Below are 21,057 nucleotides of genomic sequence, written 5' to 3'. Positions count from 1 at the left end.
CTGCTTTATGCTGTCCAACCTCCCTGCCAGAGCAGCATCACCTAGAGTAGGTCACACAGGGAACATGTCCAGAAGGAGACTCCACAGCCTCTCTGGGCAGCCTGTTACACTGGTCTACCACCCCTCACAATGAAAAAGTTTCCCCTTATGTTCATGTTCCAGCTTGCACCCATTGCCCCTTGTCCTATCATTGGGCATCACTGGGCAGAGCCAGGCTCCATCCTCCTGACCCTCACCTTTCACATCTTTATCAACATGAATGAGGTCACCTCTCAGTCTCCTCTTCTGCAAGCTAAAGAGCCCCAGCTCCCTCAGTCTCTCCTCATTATCTGTAGTCCCATGTCACAGAAGTTTCCTGAGTTGTGAATGATGCTTCTGAACACTGGAACGTTTTCCCTTCTTGATTCACTGTCAGCTCAGGCAGGTGCAGCTTGAGCTCTGGACCCATACAAACAGTGCTGGCCATGTGCCCAGCTGTGCATGCATGGGCAATGCCACAGGGACAGAGAAGTGGCTTCAGTGACTCATCTGAGGGCTCCTCCCCTGTTGCAGAATGGTGACTCAGCTCTCTCCAGCACAGCCAGGGGCCAGCTCTGTCTTCTCTTCATGCCAAGGATGCAGAAATGATCATCTGCCTGTGGCCCCCCAAGTGCAAGATGATCTAGTCTCTGGCAGGAGGCTCCCTCCACACCCCTCATGGCCTGGTGCATTTTGCCAGTTGTGGATTTCCTGCCTTAATATTTTTTTCCATGTGCTGTGTAAACCTAGAAAAGTTTCTCATTTACAAGTTTATGTTTTTCTTAGCCATTTGAAAAAAAACCCCACTTGACTACTGAATGGTTCCTCTCCATTTAGAATCACAGAATTGTCAGGGTTGGAAGTGACCTCAAGGATCATCTAGTTTCAACCCCCCCTGCCATAGGCAGGGGCACCTCACACTACATCAGATTGCTCAGAGCCACATCCAGCCTGGCCTTGAAAACCTCCAGGGATGAGGCTTCCACCCACCTCCCTGGGCAACCAGTGCCAGTGTCTCACCACCCTCCTGGGGAAGAGCTTCCAACATCCAATCTGAATCTACCCATTTCTAGTTTTGTTCCATCCCCCCTAGTCCTATCACTCCCTGACACCCTAAAAAGTCCCTCCCCAGCTTTCCTGTAGGCCCCCTTCAAATGCTGGAAGTCCACAATAAGGTCACCTCAGAGCCTTCTCTTCTCTGAACTGAACAGCCTCAACTCTCTCAGTCTGTCCTCTTAGGAGAGGAGCTCCAGCCCCCTGCTCATCCTCATGGCCCTTCTCTGGATACACTCCAGAACGTCCAGATCCTTCCTGTAATAGAAGCTCCAGAACTGGACACAGTACTCCAGGTGGGGTCTCACCAGAGTGGAGTAGAGGGGGAGAATCACCTCCCTCGAACTGCTGGCTATGCTTCCTTGATGCAGCCCAGAATGTGATTGGCTTTCTGGGCTGCAAGTGCACACTGCTGGCTCATGTTGAGCTTCTCATTCACCAGCACCCCCAAGTCCTTTTCACAGGTTTTCAATGATTCACCATTCACCCAATGCCACTGTGGCAAAATATGCCAAAAATGTTACCCCCCATCATATATTGATTTAGTTATTGCTTTCTTCTCTTTATGCCTGGCCAAAAGCACAACTGCCTGTTGGAGAGCTACTGGAAGCTGAAGGAGATGCTGAGGAACATGACTTATCTTCCAGGAGACATTGTGGTGATCCTGATTTGCAGCTGACATGCTCTAACTGTGTGCAGGACACTGCTCTTTACATGAACCAAGTCTCTGTACTCACAGGAATATAGTTGGCATTAATGTAGTCAGATCCCTCTTCTTCGTTCATCGAAACCAATCGGACACGACTGAAATCATCTGGAAAAGGAAGAAAACAGTTTGCCTCTCACACATGGAATTCATTCCCAACTAGGCCAAATTAAAAGTAGTTCTTTAGAAAGTGGAAAAAATATCTATTTAAAAACCCCAAAACAACCCAAGCAGAAAATGCTCATATTTAGAACAGAACAGAATAGAACAGAGTTAACTAGGTTGGAAAAGACCTTATTTACCGCCAGAGAGCAATGTTTGTTTCAGTAAACACTACATGGCTGCACCATCATTACTGTTCTGCAACATACACCTTCAAACTGACATCCCTTTGGGCTCCCTCAGGTTTCATTTAAGAAAAACAGAGTAGCAGTACTCAGTAGTAAAAACTCCTGGCCAAGCTGTCAGCCCCTGGCTTGGACAACAGCCTCTGAGCTCGGTTAGGAACGGGCTGAAGGGACGAGCCCAGAGAATGGTGATGAATGGTACCACATCCAGCTGGCAGCCAGGCACTAGTGGTGTGCCCCAGGGATCAGTGCTGGGCCCCATCCTGTTCAATATCTTTATCAATGATCTGAATGAGGGGATTGAGTCTGTCATCAGTAAATTTGCAGATGACAACAAGTTGGGGGCAGGTGTTGATCTATTAGAGGGTGGAAGAACTCTGCAGAGGGTCCTTGCCAGGCTGGACAGATGGGCAGAGTCCAAGGACATGAGATTGAACACATCTAAGTGCCAGGTTCTACTCACTGGGCACAACAACCCCATGCAGTGCTACAGGCTGGGGTCAGAGTGGCTGGAGAGCAGCCAGGCAGAGAGGGACCTGGGGGTACTGGTTGACGGTAGGCTGAACATGAGTCTGCAGTGTGCCCAGGTGGTCAAGAAGGCCAATGGCATCCTGGCCTGCATCAGGAGCAGTGTGGCCAGCAGGAGAAGGGAGGTCATTTAGCCCAGTACTCAGCACTGGTTAGGCCAGACCTTGAGTCCTATTGTCCCGTTCTGGGCCCTTCAGTTTAGGAAAGATGTTGAGTTGCTGGAAGGTCTCCAGAGAAGGGCAACAAAGCTGGGGAGGGGTCTGGAGCACAGTCCTGTGAGGAGAGACTGATGGAGCTGGGGTTGCTTAGCCTGGAGAAGAGGAGGCTCAGAGGAGACCTTCTTGCTGTCTACAGCTACCTGAAGGGAGGTTGTAGCCAGGAGGGGGTTGTTCTCTTCTCCCAGGCAACCAGCACCAGAACAAGAGGACACAGTCTCAAGCTGTGCCAGGGGAGGTTTAGGCTGGAGGAGAGGAGAAAGTTCTTCCCAGAAAGAGAGATTGGCCATTGGAATGTGCTGCCCAGGGAGGTAGTGGAGTCATTGTCCCTGGAGGTGTTCAAGAGGGGATTAGACGTGGCACTTGAAGCCATGGTTTAGTTAGTCATGAGGTGTTGGCTGACAGGTTGGACTTGATGATCTCTGAGGTCTTTTCGAAACTTATTGGTTCTATGATTTCTCACCTCCCAACTCCTGGCTTGATACACATCCCCAAAAAGCTATGGGTCAAGCTAACAAAAACCATCTGTTGCCTGGTTCTCTCTACAGGGCAGGCTTTAGAACAGGCTTTATCAGTCAGACATGCTCTCCTGATTCTCCAGTTCTCTTACTAAATCTCTTGAGAGACTTTAGCAGGAGCTTCCTGTGTAGTACTTACATGGCAGGATATTTGTGTAGCGATTTTTACAGCGATTCACAGGAAGATCAGCAGCAAAGTGGGGGATGTCAAGCCCAATCAGCTTTAGCTCCTGGTGCCACAGAAAGAAAAACACTAGGGTCAACCTCACAAACACTCAAAAAACCCAATTATTTGTGATTACCTGTGGAATGGACTCGACTGAAAATGTTCATAAATCACATTATAAGCTGGCAGCAGGATTGTACTGACTTTCCTTATCTGATGCCTGTGAGTTTGGTTCCCAAAAGCTCAAGAGTAATGATGTGGGCTTTCTTGATGATACTGTGAACACACTGCTGTGACTGTGCAGTGCTCTTCTCTATTGGCACTCAGTTAACCAAAATAATGTCAAAACTAGGGGGCTGCAGAGCTGGAAGTGAAGCTGAGCCACCTCTAGCACCAGCATGCATTAAACAACACAGAGCACAGCAACACACCATGGAAATCTAACATCTGGAAAAGGCTGAATCCAGGCATGCTCAGAGAGGACAGAACCCCCCCCCCAGATTTACCTCAAATTGCAGAGAAAATTTATAATCTGAGTCTTTGGCCATATCCTTGATGTATCCATCAAAGTCATCCAGCTGCACAGGGCTGTAAAAGAACACACAGGTACTGGAGAGGGAATCAAACTGCTTTCAGCACACTTCATTTCTATATTGCCCCAGAACGCTCTCAAGTCATGAATATGTACTGCTAACTGTAAGTGCAAGAAAGCAACAGTAAAAAGGGGGAATGAAAAAGATCTTGTGGTTCAGTGCCACCAAATGGTGCCCATATTGCTCATAACCTGCACCAGAAAGAGGCTGAGAGGAGAATGCTGATCCCTCCAGGTGAGCTCAGGGCTGCAGCTGCTGGTGCTGCTGCTGGTGAGCTCCCTGGTTTGGGGGGTTGGAGTTTTCCTAGCTGAGGAACTAGTCTGAGGTAAGGGCAATGGCTCATACACCTTTCCTTAGATTCTCTGGTCCCTGAACTGCTTTTGCAGGTGGACATGTCCCTAGGGAACAGGTGGCACCTTGAAAAGCAGTGAGGCAGCACTCCGTGGCAGAGCCAATCTCAGAACCTACATCCTTCTGGCAGCAGGGCAGCTGCTGCTTCATTTGAGTTGCCTCTTGTGCAATGCAAAATGTTGCATTTAGGTATTTTCACTTCTGGCTCAGACACTTTTGAAACTCATTTGAGCTTTGCTCATGGAGAAACATGGATTTGATATTTAGGTTTGGTTTTCTTAGAACTTCTACCCAAATACATAAACAAACCATCCTCTAAACCCCCAGTTTGGATGCCACTGCTGGGACTGCTTTCTCTGCTGGCTTTGAGAACTACACACATTTGTCATTAGAAGTCAAATTCTCCTCCCAGAGAGAGGATAGCTATAACACATGGCACAACAACTATAGAAAACCATGCAGAGCTTCAACAAGTGGAAATTAACTTTGCTTTAGCAGCTCCCATCATGCCACACACTTTCTGGCAGAGGCACAGCCTCTGAATATCATGGATAAATAATTAGGCTCAGGCACTGAATAACTAAACACAGGTAAACAGCTTCCCTCCCCTAATTAGCATGCTCTAATTTACAAGCTACTGAAGCATGCACACAGTAATCTTCCCTTTTGCTCTGAGGCAATATGCCCAAAGGAAGCTGTCTTATCACCACTTAATTACTCCTATATACCCACTAGCATTAATGATCTAATGTGCTAGCAGCAGCCATGGTAAGAGCTTCATGTCAAGAGGGACACATCACTGGAAACAAATGCATCCCAATTTTTCACCACTTGTCATTTTTAACTAAGGATAAGCTCTGTTGGAATCACTAGGTTGGGTAATTGACCTGTTCCCTGATGATGAATTTGCTATCAGTAAGGAGCTGTTTTACCACAAACTATCTGTGGAGAAGAATTGGCTTTGTCCAATTACTGTTTGTTTTCTACCCTCAGTTCTCTCTCTCAGGATGTGTTTATGAAGACATTTTCTCCATCTGTGACAGGAGTACCACTCTACCCTGTACTCCATAATTCATGTTTAGTCTAAGGGGATGCATTTTCCCTATTTCTTTACATATTGAAGAAGTTACATACTTGGTCAGCTTTCTTTTCTTTAATCCATTTTTACTCCTGTAAAAGAAAAAAAAACAAACCACAGCACAAAATTTGTCTTTCATTCATTATTGCATAAGTCTTTATTCACAGAATCATAGAATCAGGCAGGGTTGGAGGGGATCACAAGGATCATCTAGTTCCAAACCCCCTGCCATGGGCAGGGACACCCCACACTACATCAGGCTGGCCAGAGCCTCATCCAGCCTACTCTTAAACACCTCCAGGGATGGGGCCTCGACCACCTCCCTGGACAACCCATTCCAGGGTTTCACCACTCTCATGGTAAAGAGCTTCCTCCTCACATCCAGCCTGAATCTCCCCACCTCCAGCTTCATTCCATTCCCCCTAGTCCTATCACTACCTGAGATCCTGAGCAGTCCTTCCCCAGCCTTCTTGTAGGCCCCCTTCAGATACTGGAAGGCCACAATGAGGTCACCTCAGAGCCTTCTCTTCTCCAGACTGAACAGCCCCAACTCTTTCAGTTTGTCCCCATAGGAGAGGTGCTCCAGCCCTCTGCTCACCCTCATGGTTAGTACTGATTTAGGAACATGTGCTTTTCAGTCACCATCGCACTCAGGATGAGATTGGTGATGATAGCTTAGACATCTTTCAGCTGATAGCAAAGTTTCCATTGACTCCAATGGGATTCATATTCCATTCCCTATCTCTGAGGACAACCTGCTTGTGAAAGGGAACTCCTGCGCCCAGCACAAGCAAGGGGCCCTCTACAAATCCTGACCCAACAGCACCTCTAGTTTCAGGTGAGCCAGGGCTGAGTCCCATGTGCCTGTGGAAGGGGACTGTGCTGCTGCAGGGGACAGGGCACCATAGGGCAGCCCTGGGCTGGTCCTCTGCCACTCTAGCAGGCTGGGAAGCTGGATGCCCACACTAGACAGCAACCAGGAATGAAGGGCAACCTGTTGGGTAAAGGCAGAAGACCACTACTTCAAGGAAGTGGTGAAGTTCATGGGAAGTGAAGGAAAATAGAAATGGCCTGAATGCTGTTTTCTCACCCATTTCATAACCTGCTTCTGATGATCAATGACAAAAAGGGCAACTATCTGACTTAAGCTTAAACCTCAGATAATTTTAATTTACTCTTAACAACTAATTATGCCAGTCATATATAATTCACTGTCTTCACCTGATTTATAAGTGATACAATTCAACAGTGACAGTTACAAGCAAGCTTATGAGTGTGTTAAGCAGCATAACCCATGAAATACAGACGTAGGAACTGCCCTACACTAACTACCACCAGGTGGGAAGGTGTGTTCTTTTTGTAGTCAGTATCACTAAGGTTGGAAGAGACCTCAAAGATCATCAAGTCCAACCTGTCACCACAGACCTCATGACTAGAGCAGGGAGTACACTGCTGCCCACTGCAGGCTTGAACTCACAACCCTCCCATTAAGGGTCTTGTGCGCTACCAACTGAGCCACATAAAAAAAGCTAAGCAGTCAATCAGACCAAATGCACAAAGGGAGCACCCTGGAATAATTTGGCTCAAGGTCTGGAAGCACTGATCCTCCCTGCTGAACCAGCCAGTGAACTGACTCTTGCTTACTCAGTTGTGGAGTCTCCTGCTTTAGAGACAGTCAAAACCTGTGTTCCTATGTGGTCTGCTCTAGGTGTTCCTGCTCTGGCAGGGGGGGTTGGACTGGATGAGCTTTTGAGATCCCTTCCAGCCCCTAATATTCTGTGATATTAAAATGACTTGTAAATAACTGGGATGAAAGCTTCAAATAGTGAATTAAAGCTAAAGACTCTTAATTTCAAAACAATGACAATATAGAGGAGGGGGAAAAAAAAAGATGAAAGAAGTGTTTTCATTTTTCTAACCTGGTAAGTATAGAATTGAAATGATTAAAATAAAAACCAACACCAAACCTCAAAATTATTTATTTCTAAAATTAAGTTGTACAGAAAATTCAGGTTTTGGCACAGCCACCACCTGTGGTAATTTTTTTTCTCTCTCTGAGGTACATTTCCACCTGGAGGTGGAGCTTTGCCTGCAGAGTTAACAAGAGCTAAAGCAGCTCTTCAGCTTCACAGAATACAACCTCCTTGCAGGTAGTTGTAGAGGGCAATGAGGTCTCCCCTGAGCCTCCTCTTCTCCAGGCTAAACAACCCCAGCTCCCTCAGCCTCTCCTCACAGGGCTGTGCTCAAGGCCTCTCCCCAGCCTTGTTGCCCTTCTCTGGACACCTTCAAGTGTCTCAATCTCCTTCTTAAACTGAGGGGCCCAGAACTGGACACAGGACTCAAGGTGCAGCCTAACCAAAGCAGAGTCCAGGGGCACAATGACTTCCCTGCTCCTGCTGGCCACACTATTCCTGATGCAGGCCAGGATGCCCTTGGCCTTCTTGGCCACCTGGGCACACTGCTGGCTCATGTTCAGGCAGCTGTCAATCAGCACCCCCAGGTCCCTCTCTGTCTGGCAGCTCTCAGCCACTCTGATCCCTGGAGGTGAGGAGAAAGTTCTTCACAGAGAGAGTCACTGGTCATTGGAATGTGCTGCCCAGGGAGGTGGTGGAGTCACCATCCCTGGAGGCGTTCAAGAGGGGATTGGATGTGGCACTTAGTGCCATGGTCTTGTCATGAGGTCTGTGGTGACAGGTTGGACTCGATGATCTTTGAGGTCTCTTCCAACCTTGGCAATACTGTGACACTGTGAGAATCACCAAGGTTGGAAGAGACCTCAAAGATCATCGAGTCCAACCTGTCATAGAAACCTCTTCAGCCTACCAGGTTATCTATACAGAGAGTACCTGTACAGTAGATGCACATTGATGTGCACTACACACACAGCCTAGCAGTATTTATTCTGTAGCTTCAAAGATTTCCTCCCACCCCCCCAACTAAAGCTTAAAATTAATTTCTCTCAATTATTCCAAACATCTCTTTCCCATCCTCTGTGTCTGTGGCAACCCTTTTAATGTCAGGCACATTGAATTCATTTCAAAGGAAAAACACTACATATATCTGCATGCTGTTTGGGATGAAAAATGCTTCTGAGAACACCTCTCTGAGGAAAACTTCAAGAGGCCCCAAAACAAGTGACTGACATCCATTGCTCAGCAACAATTGCTTGTGCTTTGCTAGCCTCAAGAGGCATTGGTCTCTTTGCATTGCAGCTGTTTCATGAATGTTCATAAATGTTTTAAACCAACTTGTGTGCAAATCACAAAGCTGGTGTTTAATCTGTTCTTCCTTTGCTTTACAGATTAAAATACAAAGAGAGGGATTAATCTCATCTCATTCAATTTCAGCTCCTTTAAGCTCGGCCCTCTGGACTAAACTAGATGGCTTGAATGAAGAGGAAAACTCTGAAGAAAGGTGGGTCTGGAAAGGTGAGTTAATGCACATTAATGCATGTCAAATAGAATGAGGCAAAGAGGCAGTGCCTCTGAAGCAGCACCACTGTTTGAAGCAGCGCCCCTGGCAGCGGCCACCTTAGGCTTCTAAAGAGAGAGACCTCAAATGTAATGACCTCCTTGCCTGATACTCCATCACTGTGCAGCACCTATAGCTAGCTGAGCTCACATCAGACAAGTTGCAGTCAACCTAAGGTTAGCCTTGGAGAGATGTGGAAGACTTACACCTGCTCTTCAGCTGGGTGTGTGTGGAGAACCTGCTTTTATTTTTCAGGGCAGGAGAAATGGCCCTTTCTTTAGTTGCATAAACCCACTCATTTTTGGTGCCACCTAAAATTCCTCTGTGTTTTTCTATAGACCCAATGTGACCCAAGGAAAATGAGTCTCAGAAGATGTCAGTGACTGCCTGCCAGGGCTTTGGTGCTGTAAGTTAACACCAGGGACAATGCCTGGTCGAAAGTGAATTTTAACTTAAAATACTATACCTTGGAGTCAAGACCACTGGGAACTTAGGTTACTTTTATATAAATTGAGTGATTTTAGATCACAGCCAATTATAAAGCTTTTTAAAAAACAGTTCATAAAATGATTCTGAATACAGAACAGAGATTACAGAATTAACCTAGGCTGGAAAAGACCTTTGAGATCATTGAGTCCAATCCATCACCCAACACCATCTAATCAACTACACCATGGCACCAAGTGCCTCATCCAGTCTCTTTTTAAACACCTCCAAGGATGGTGACTCCACCACCTCCCTGGGCAGCACATTCCAATGGTCAATAACTCTGTCTGTGAAGAATTTCTCCCTAACATCCAGCCTAAACCTCCCCTGGTGCAACTTGAGACTGTGACCTCTTGTTCTGGTGCTGGTTGCCTTGGAGAAGAGACCAATCCCCACCTGGCTACAACCTCCCTTCAGGTAGTTGTAGATGGCAATAAGGTCTCCCCTGAGCCTCCTCTTCTCCAGGCTAAACACCCCCAGCTCCCTCAGCCTCTCCTCACTGGGCTGTTCTCCAGACCCTTCATCAGCTTTGTTGCCCTTCTCTGGACACGTTAGAGCATCTCAACATCTTTCCTAAACTGAGGAGCCCAGAACTGGACACAGATTCTGGTTCTAAGCAGACCCTGTGGTTGGTTAGGTACTTTCAGAAATAAAAATCAGCCATTCACTATATCTTTAGAAATGCTTTCCAGACTGAACTTTTAAATCTACACACAATCCCACAGAGAGGTGCTCACAGTGACCCAGCTTCTCACACTTTTGCACTGCTGGCTTCTATTGATTCTCAGGGAATTGGTGCTTCCCAGAGCAAAACTTTTACACCTGTCAGGAGAGCATAACTGCACCTTTCAAAACTAAGGACATCACACACCAAACAGGTGGGGCACAATCAAGCAATTTTAGTAACAGCAAAGCAGCAGCAGGAGGCAGCAGTACCAGGTGATGAATAGATGAATAACTGGGACAGAAGAGGCCAGGACTATGGAACTAAATGGCAAAAATTTCAGAGAGAGCAATGAGATGAAGATGATGGCCAAAATGGGTTGGAGCTTAAACAGACAAACTAGATGCAGCAGGGTAGCAAATACTTTGATACCCACATCCTCTCCAGTCCACATTCAAGTGCAAGAGAATTACTTCTTCAAAAGCCTTGACCCACTCGAAAACAAAGGCATCAGACATTTTGTAATGTACTGGCAATTAACACTGGTGACACACTGCACATGGAGAAACAAGTAAATCACTTACCAAGGATTAATATAAAATGCCAAAAGATAATCAGTCCAAAGGCATGAGGGTAGCAGAGTTAGGAAAGCAAATACACTTCTACGCCTGTGAGCATTAATAAATAACATACATAAAGATGAAAAAGTGAGGAGAGTTAGTACGACAAACAGAACTCAGGAGATCAGCAAATTCTGTTCAAAGAAAAAAGATCAGCTACATCCATAAAAGCTCCCTCTTACTTACTTCATAACAATACCCATAGAACTTTCACTCCTCAAGCTGACACCCTAGGCAGGATTTTCCGCTACGTGGTCAAACTAAACGTCTTCTACGGGTCTGAGCTGGGACTGCCCCACTCTAAATCAATGTTACTTGAAAAGCTGGCAGGTTTTCAGAGTAAAAAGCATTTGAAAATGCCATCCACAGGTTCTGGCCACCACAGGGGGTGCTGAGTTTGTTTTCTGATGTTTTGAGATCTCTTAGGGCAGACATCATTTGTTTTTACCATGTACAGCTATGATAACCTCACACCTTTGCTCCTGCAAGTGATCCTGTGGATATCAGAACATCTGTAGCAGAGAAAAATTCTAGTCATACCATATATGCAGATATACACACATATACATGCACACACATATACTAAATCAAGCAACAAGATCCTTCACTTTCACAGCCAAACCTAATAATTACTTCCCCTTCCCATAAAAAAAAAGCACATTGTGGTTCTAATAGCATCTGTTGCTAGTTTAATCATTTGATTCAAGCTTGGAGAGCTAATTAACAGGAGGACTTGGTCTGCCTTCTTTGCCATTAATTCAGTCCAACAAGAGGAGCTGAAAGAGAGATCAGTTTGCACTGCATACAGCTGGCTGCTCTTAAAGCTAAGCCAAGCAAGTGAAGCTGGTTTAGTATCCAGTTCATTAGCAGCAGTGAGGTACTGGCAAGATTTGCTGGGCTTGTTAGTTCAGTTTGCATGCTTCCTAGCAAAAGCCTCCTTGTGGTGCACTGTCAATCCACTTAGTCCTGTCCTTGCTGGCAGGCTGTGTCCTATGAGATCATGGAAGCAGTTCCCTGAGCATCAACTCCTCTCTCCAACTTTTTGGCTGTCAACAAAGCTGACTGTGGATGTAAAACCAAGGGGTACATTTCCTTCTTCCTACATCCTGGAATGGGGCTGACAGCCTGCTCCTAAATACCTGTGTTTGGACTTGGCTGGGAAGACAGGAGGTTTTGCAGAGATTCTCAATAACACAACAGAAAATTTTGGGTCAGTCATTGGCACCCATTTGATAATAAAAATAGGAATGGAAATGACCACATTGGTGTTAGTCAGGGAGCTCCCAGAGCTCTAATGCTTCTACAAAACCTAATCCTACAGACTTTCTTTGTCCCACTACTTATCTTCTGCTGATATTTTCAGTGATGCTTTAGAGTCCACATTCAGTGCCTGTGTGGTAGTTTTAGGCTCTGCCTTTAAATTTTTTTCACAGGTCTTGAGCAGAAAAGTAGTAAAATCACTATTGGGTGTGAAAAGGAAAACAAAGATAATTCTAAATGATCCCATTGAAAGTGATAAGGGACTAAAACCAGTTGTACCAAAACAATCTCTCTTCTCCTCTTGCTGCTTTGCTCTGGGAGAGATACTAACTTGCTTCTGCTTGATCTTGGCTGCACTGTTTTGGTATTAACTTCTCTGCTTCTCTCTCTTCTCCCTTTTGTACATGGGGTTAAGGGAGAGCAGAGAGAGAGAAGCTAGTAGCTTCCCCTGGTGCTGTTTGTTAATTGTAAATACCTGTAAAAATTGTCAGTCCTGGATATTTTGTACAAATCCATTGCATTCCATTGTAGATTATAGTTTTGCCTCTAAATACAGCTTTCAGCTGCTTCCAACTGAGCTGGTCTGGCAAAGTTAAGGGGGTGGGGGGGTGGGAAAATTTCAACCCACCACAGCCTGCAACTCTTGTAGGTGGTTTTCTAGGCTAGCAAGAATACTTTGTTTGTTTGTTTGTTTTCAATAGCATTGAACAATGAGTTATAGTAAATATTTGAATTGGCTTGACCATGTCTTGCAGTGCAAGGAAAGACTTTATTAATGGTACTGCAGGAAGACACTTGCTGATTGGTCATCTACAGGCAAGCTTACTTCTGGATGTAAATATATCTCAGTGGAAGTGCCAATGGATGTACACATCAAGTTTCTACACTTGTGTTGCTTTAAAAAATATGTCTGTAAGAGAAAGGAAAAAAAAACCAACATCCTCCAAAACCCCATCATCTGTCCAGCTTGGCTGGCATGTGCATGCATCATTCCCTACAGGAATGACAGGATACACAGGCTTGGGGCATCACTCAGGGAATAAAATACTAACAGGTGTGGGAGTCCTGTCTTAAAGAGGGGCAGTGAAGGCATAAAATACAAGCACCTATGATTAAAGATCACATTTTCCAACAAAACAGAGATGGAGGAAAAAACCAGAATTAAGATCTTTGCTCCAAACACTCACCAGTTGTAGGGAAGCTTCCCATCCCTCTCCAAAGATGCAAAATTGACAAAGGTTCCAGCCCCACAGTCCCTGTTTCAGGAAGACCATTGGGTACAAAGTTACCGCTTGTTTTGGATTCACAACCTTTGTAATCACAACCTTTGTAATCACAACCTCTGTAATCACATTGACTTAAGGGAAGTCTTGGAGCTATAGAGCAGTGCTGAAAACTCTGATCTGTCACTAGGTCTGAGACGGTATGTGATAAACATAACTGAAATCCTTTAATGCGGTTCTCCAAATCATAGAATCAACCAGGTTGGAAAAGACCTCAGAGATCATCGAGTCCAACCTACTACCTAACACCTAACACCTCCTGACAACTAAACCATGGCTCCAAGTGCCACATCCAATCCTTTTTTGAACTCCTCCAGGGACAGTGACTCCACCACCTCCTCCCTGAGCAGTACATTCCAGTGGTCAATTACTCGTTCTGGGAAGAATTTCTTCCTAACATCCAGCCAAAACCTCTCCTGGTGCAGCTTGAGACTGTGTCCTTGGCTAATAACTCTCAGTGAAGAACTTTCTCCTCACCTCCAGCCTAGACCTCCCCGGGCACAGCTTGAGACTGTGTCCTCTTGTTAGGGTGCAGGTTGCCTGGGAGAAGAGACCAATCCTCTCCCAGCTACAATCTCCCTTCAGGTAGTGGTAGACAGCAAGAAGGTCTCCCCTGAGCCTCCTCTTCTCCAGGCTAAGCAACCCCAGCTCCCTCAGCCTCTCCTCACAGGGCTGTGCTCAAGGCCTCTCCCCCGCCTCATTGCCCTTCTCTGGACACATGCAAGTTTCTCAATGTCCTTCTTAAACTGAGGAGCCCAGAACTGGACACAGGACTCAAGGTGTGGCCTGACCAATGCTGAGTACAGGGCACAATGACTTCCCTGCTCCTGCTGGCCACACTATTCAACAAATCACAGAATGGTTTGCATCATAGGGGACCTCCAAAGGTCATCTAGTCCAAGCCCCCTGGCAATGAGCAGGGACATCCTCCACTAGTTGTTGGCAATCATGCTATATATCTACCTTTCCATGCCAAATATTCACATTGCCACCTCTAATGCAATGTATAACTGTCTGCTTTTGACAGGATCATGGTTATTTTGAGTTCACAAAATAATGATGGGAAACACCTGAATTTCCTGAATGATATTAGATCACAACTCCGTTATTTTCAGCTACTCATTGGACTAATTTTGATTCCTTGACTTAAGCAAATAATTGTTTGGAGATTCTTACTGGATTTGCTTTTTTTAAAAAATCTCCCTCTGGGGTTTTTTATCTTCTGTGGCTAGAAGCAGTGGTGAAGAAAAAACAAAGTAAAAGCTTTCTTTGGGCTGCCTGCACAGTAATTAAATAGGAAAGAGAGTTAATTTATCTGGGACTTTTACAGAGCCAATCACATGGAAAAGGAACAAACTGTAGCATGTTCACTGAATGAGGCAGCCTGCAAAATGTGTGTGGTGTGGTTAATCCAGGGATCAGTGCTGGGCCCCATCCTCTTTAAGATCTTGACTGATGATCTGGATGAGGGGATTGAGTCAGTCATCAGCAAATTTGCAGATGACACCAAGCTGAGGACAGGTGTTGATCTTTTAGAGGGTAGAAAGGCTCTCCAGAGGGACCTTGACAGGCTGGACAGATGGGCGGAGTCCACCATGATGACATTCAACAAGTCCAAGTGCCAGGTGCTGCACTTTGGCCACAGCAACCCCATGCAGTGTTACAGGCTGGGGGCGGAGTGGCTGGAGAGCAGCCAGGCAGAAAGGGACCTGAGGGTGCTGATTGACAGCTGCTTAAACATGAGCCAGCAGTGTGCCCAGGTGGCCAAGGAGGCCAATGGCATCCTGGCCTTCATCAGAACTAGTGTGGCCAGCAGGAGCAGGGGAGTCATTGTGCCCCTGTACTCAGCACTGGTCAGGCCACACCTTGAATCCTGTGTCGAGTTCTGGGCCCCTCAGTTTAAGAAGGACATAGAGACACTTGAACGTGTCCAGAGAAGGGCAACAAGGCTGGGGAGAGGCCTTGAGCACAGCCCTGTGAGGAGAGGCTGAGGGAGCTGGGGTTGCTTAGCCTGGAGAAGAGGAGGCTCAGGGGAGACCTCATTGCTGTCTACAACTACCTGAAGGGAGGTTGTAGCCAGGAGGGAGTTGGTCTCTTCTCTCAGGCAAGCAGCACCAGAAAAAGAGGACATAGTCTCAAGCTGCACCAGGGGAAGTTTAGACTGGAGGTTAGGAAGAAGTTCTTCACAGAGAGAGTTGTTAGCTAGTGGAATGTGCTGCCCAGGGAGGTGGTGGAGTTACCATCCCTGGATGTGTTCAAAAAAGGATTGGATATGGCACTTGGTGCCATGGTTTAGTCATGAAGTCTGTGGTGACAGGTTGGACTTGATGATCTTTGAGGTCTCTTCCAACCTTGGTGATTCTGTGATTCTGTAATTTGTTGCATGGAATACATAGTGAAGACGCAGCACTGTCTGCTAGGTAGCCAAGTGCAAGATTCTTCACATACAATTTTCATATGACATAATTTCCTTTCTTGACAGAAAGCAGTAAATTAATAGGAAAAAATCTGACAGAGATTACAAGAGGATGATGACTCCAGTATGCTTCCAAAACCAGGAGATGAACCACACCTTGAGGGTTTGGAGAAGCTTCCACAGATCCCTCAGGCCACAACATAACACAATCAACTGCTAGAGGTAAGGCTACCAGGAAAAAGGAGCTGAATTTCAGTATTCTAGGTACAAATAACTGGTGCAGACAGCTGAAGGAACCACAGGTTCTGTTAAAGAAAGTTTAGTTCTTCAAGCTTTTCCCTTCATCTCTATTAATGTTTTCTTTTCATCTTCATTAATGTTATAGGTGAACAGGAGGAGCTGGGATCCCTTCTGGATTTGTGGGTCTCAGTGTATATTTCACTGCATCCTGACTGAGGAGAAGGACAAACTCTAGGTGAGCCCATAGGCAGTTTCCACAGGAAGGAAGCCCATGTGAATGCACAGTTTGGACAGCTGGAACACCCAGATTTGGGTGAAGATTCACAAATGCTATAGAGAGAGACTGTGAAGGCCTCAGCCACATCTTCCCTCATTCCAGGGATTTGGCAGCCAGGGCTCAGGCCTTACATGGCCTCTGAAATGCAGCATCCTGCATATGATGAACTTACGTGTTGATATGGAAAACCTCCTGTTCTAAACCATATGAGAGATCTGCAAAGCATCTTGATGCCTTGCTCATGCCCAGTTGCCTCAGAGCCTAATTGTCCTTTAGGTTCCTGACACACCCCTTTCAAGTGGTTGCACTTTTGACAGGCCCAGTCTTGCAAAGCTTAAAATGAAACAGAGCTTGAGGCATGTACCTGAGGTCTGCCATGAAAGTAGACAGAGGCAGATGTGCTACTCCCAACCAGCAGCAAGGCAATGATTTTGAAGGCACCCTGATCACAAGCATCTCCAGCTGCACCCATGCACACAAGCATCCTCAACTGCAACTACTGCTGCCATGTGTTGGTTGTTGCCTGACACTTTTGGCATTGGCATCAGTCTGGACTTACCTAGCCATTTGTAGATGCTTTCTCCTGAGCACAACAAGAGTCACCAGTAGCAGTCCAATCAGAAGGATACTTAGGATGGCTAACACGGAGATCACCACTACGTTGGGGTTCATCTCGGTGACTGTACAGACAAACAGACACTCTTGGTTATTCAATTCAGAAGTGCTGACAGTTTGTTGTTGTTGCTGTTTTTTCCCTTTTCCTCTGAATAATCAATACATTTTCTGAACCAAAAGCAGAACAACAGGCTGAGACTCTGTAACGTAGTGGGTTGAAACTGGCTGAGCAACTTTGGCACAAACCTCCCAAACAAACTACTCTGTTTTAAATACGAGCTGGAATTAACTCTCAGTAACAAAACCTTGAGGTATTTTTGTTTCACATGCCATGCTTATTGACTGCACTGCTCTGAGGCTAGAAAATCCTGTTTCTGTAGGGAAACTCTCTGTGCTTTGCTTCCTCAGATAACTTTACATCCATAGTAGTCTGCAAAAGCATTTTTGAGATTACAAAGCGTGGAGAATTTATAGCTAAGTACCAGACACTGCACCCTAGCATGGAGTGGTGTGTGATGTACAGCACCAGTGATTAAAGCTCCCTAACTAAGCAGAGATGACATTCATCATTCTGAAGAAATGCTCAGGAAGCTTCCATCAGGAGCTACCCCTTCAGAGGGTGACTCCAAGATTCCCTCACTCTGTCTCCACTTCTCCACTGAAAGCAGGAAAGTGTTTTGGGGTTTTTGGTTGTTTTGTTTTGCCTTAGCAGCTTATAAATGTGGTCTTTCCTCTTGTTTGGGCCTGGCTAAAAACACACTTCCTTTTCTCCATAAATCATCAGGCAGTACCTTGATGTTCAGCCTTGACATCAACAAACTAGGTCCCCAGCTTCTAAAACCCAGTAGAGAACTGAGCAGAGCTCTAGTTCATATTTTCCAAGTCAAACCCCAAGTGGGGATTTTTCCAAGGACTTTTTAAAGCTGCTTCCTCATCCCATCCACATCTGGCAGCTTTTCCATGATACAACCCACCCCTGGAGCCAGCATTAACAAAAGCAGCTCTAGAAAGCAAGCAGAAACAGATGTTGTAGCTGGAGGAGGAAGAAGAAAGCACGGAAGTGTTGCTTACCCATGGTGGAAACCGCAATGAAGGTGGGGACACTGGGGCTGTTGTGGCTGAAGGTGGTCACACTGCAGTTGTAGGAAGTGGCAGGGGTTAGGCTGGAAATGGTCACTACATGTGAAGAGACAGTGACAGGTTCCTGCAGACATGGGGGGAAAATAAAACCCACAAAAGTTTGCCTCTCCCGTAATTGCAGGAGAACAAATCGATACTTGGTTCTCCAGCCATAAAACTGATCAGGTAAAGTCAGGTCTGGTGAAAGGAACAGTGCCTTCAAAGCCCAGGGAAGGGAACCAGGGCTGACCCTGAAAACAGGCAGGTAGCCTGGGAGAAAAGTGGGGAGAACAGTGGGGAGAACAGCAGCAGGGGCAGCCCAGAGCACTCCAGTGAGCCCCAAGGGACCTTGGGGAGGGGCAGGAGGGTGCCTCATGGGGGCTTGACATCCCAAGAGGTGGGCAGAGCTTATGAGCTCTGGTTACCAAGTCAGTGAGAAGGAAAAGAGAGTTATTTTTATTCAAAGCACAGCAAAGGCAGTCAGCCTCTGCACCCTCATGTGAATACCTGCCATCTCTGCCTCTGAGGAGCCTTTTGGGTGGTCAAGGTGAAAAGCAAAGCTAGAGCAAAGCTTTTGGGTAATAACTATGATCAGACATCCCATACATTTTTTTTTCTAGCTAGTAGAAGCTCCTTCATGTAAGATGTTTATACCATGATTTCATTACTATGTCCTTGGTAAACACTGGTGTGGTTTTCAGGTGCAAAAGAAAACAGATGGGACACATACACTGGCTTAAAGATACAGCTCCTCAGAGGCTTTACCATACTCTCCTGCAGAACTGAGGGTGGGTTGCAAATGTGAAAACAGAGCCACTGAGCCAGTGGTTTGGAAAGTGAATGAGGAGAGATTTTATCAATGAACCCACTCCAGACAGAGAGTGCTGTAACAAATCTCAAGCACTGGGCTTTTTCCAGGGGCCTGTGGTCAGTCAGGGGCTGCTTCTTAGGCTAGCAAGGGGTCCTGTCGTAGTGCTGTTCTGAGGGATGTTCTGTAAATGAAATCACATGCACATGAGTGTAAGGGAGAAGACTTTTGTCCCCTGAGCTAAAAGGAGGGGCCACAGCTTGGCAATGAGACTTGGTTGGATGGTTTCCAATTTTCCCCTGGGAAATTTCAATGAGTCAACCAAAATCCAACAGGTTCGAACCCAGAAAGCTGCTGCTTTCTGTTTTGCTGATTCACAAGTGGAAGAAAGGGACAAAAATGTTCATGTAATTAGCATGGACAGTCACAAACAAAGCATTTTCACCAGTCTAATGGAATAAAGCATCCTTGTTACAGTTCAAAAGAGAGCCCTCCCCCTTTTTTCATAAAGGCAGGAAAGAGAGTGACAAATCCAATGAGAAGTGAGCTGACAATCTCTGTGCATTTCCCAGTGCCAGATGCTCCTGTCAACAAATGAGACACCCACTGAACCTTCTGCCAAACAGAGCAGTATTTTCCTGATGTTCTTCAAAGAGATCTGCTCTGCACTAGAGCTGTAAATGCTGTGCCACCTCCCTCACCTGATCACATCATTACTTTGAATCTCTGATAAATGGATACTGACTTCATGATCCTTAGCTATTCCCTGTGAAAACAGCAGGAGTCTAGATGAGGTTCAACAAGAGCAAGTGCAGGGTTCTGCTCCTGGGCTGGAACAATCCTCACTATCAATACAGACTAGGGGAGGAGGTGATAGAAAGCAGCCCTGAGGAAAAGGAATTGGGGGTGCTGATGGACGAGAAGCTGGACATGAGCAGGCAGTGTGAGCTTGCAGCACAGAAGGCAAATCACATCCTGGGCTGCGTCAAAAGCAGTGTTGCCAGCAGATCCATAGAGGTCATCCTGCCACTTTACTCTGATGAGATCTCACCTGAGTACCATGTACAGCTCTGGAGCCCTCAATATAGGAAGGACATGGACCTGATGGAGATGGTCCAGAGGAGGGCCATAAGAATGATGAGGGGGTTGGAGCACCTCTGCTATGAAGACAGGCTGAGGGAGCTGGGGGTGTTCAGCCTGGAGACAAGAAGGCTCTGGGGATACATAATAGCCTTCCAGTACCTGAAGGGGGCTACAAGAAGGATGGAGAGAGACTGTTTGCAAAGGCCTGCAGGGACAGGACCAGGGGCAATGGCTTCAAACTAGAGCAGAGCAGATTTAGATTTGATGTTAGGAACAAGTTCTTTACGATGAGGGTTGTGGAACACTGGAACAGGTTGGCGGAGACTCCTTCCCTAGAGATATTCAAGGTGAGGATGGACAGGGCTCTGGGCAAACTGATCTAGTTGAGGATGTCCCTGCTGACTGCAGAGGGGGTTGGACTAGGCAACCTTTGAAGGTCCCTTCCAACCCAATTCTATGTGGAATCCAAATTATCCAAAAGATTAAAGGGTACTTAAACTTTTTTTCCCCTTTATTAACTACCCTTCTATATTGAACAAGAATATTAAACAATTCAGACTGGTCTTACACAGGATTCAAGTGTGTACATCTCTTTTATGATAACTGATGGTCAGGGGGATTGTGGAGTCTCCCTTTCTGGACATATTCAAAACCTGCCTGGATGCATTCCTGTGTGATCTGCTCTAGATAATCCTGCCCTGGCAGGGGGGTTGGACTGGATGAACTTTTGAGGTCCCTTCCAGCCCCTGAAATTCTGTGATGTTTTACTTTTTCTTTTCTGAATGATTCTCCATTATCTGTGACAATGCACATGAGAGAATGATGTGTCATGGTGTGTAGTCTCAGTGATTCACAGTACCACCAGCCTAACTGCAAAGTAAGGCTCATGTCAAGGAACTAAAACCACTACTGCTCCGTTCTTTGCTGAACAAAGTTGCCAGTCTAAACACTCAGCTATTCAAGTAGCCCCTGGGCACAGGAACCTAACTGGACAGAGAGGAAAAAAGGTTCACTTGTGAGGTTGAGAAGGTGTTTCTCAAAGGGTATAACCTGAGAGACAAAATGCAGGAGAAGCAGCAATGTTTGCAGCAGAGCAGCACTCCCTGAATAGCAATCAAAGTCCTACTGATTTTCAGTTAACA

The 21,057-nt window shown here is 46.1% G+C and overlaps 1 protein-coding gene across 1 annotated transcript in view; it reads right to left on the bottom strand.

Moving 5' to 3' along the window:
• The window catches only part of PTPRO (protein tyrosine phosphatase receptor type O), a 233,714-nt gene that overhangs the window by 24,057 nt on the left and 188,600 nt on the right, over window positions 1-21,057 (bottom strand). The window contains exons 14-19 of the mRNA XM_068141874.1: window positions 17,977-18,109; window positions 16,850-16,970; window positions 13,262-13,330; window positions 10,779-10,862; window positions 5,630-5,665; window positions 4,058-4,139 (exon numbers count right to left, since the gene is read on the bottom strand). Of these exons, the coding sequence (XP_067997975.1) occupies window positions 4,058-4,139; window positions 5,630-5,665; window positions 10,779-10,862; window positions 13,262-13,330; window positions 16,850-16,970; window positions 17,977-18,109 (525 nt within the window). The remainder of the gene's footprint in view (window positions 1-4,057; window positions 4,140-5,629; window positions 5,666-10,778; window positions 10,863-13,261; window positions 13,331-16,849; window positions 16,971-17,976; window positions 18,110-21,057) is intronic.

Source organism: Melanerpes formicivorus, unplaced genomic scaffold (assembly GCF_026170545.1).
Source record: "Melanerpes formicivorus ecotype bairdi unplaced genomic scaffold, bMelFor1.0.p_v2 SCAF_8, whole genome shotgun sequence".
NCBI lineage: Eukaryota > Metazoa > Chordata > Aves > Piciformes > Picidae > Melanerpes > Melanerpes formicivorus.
Note: the sequence above shows the minus strand (reverse complement) of the source record. Positions and strands in the feature narration are given on the sequence as shown.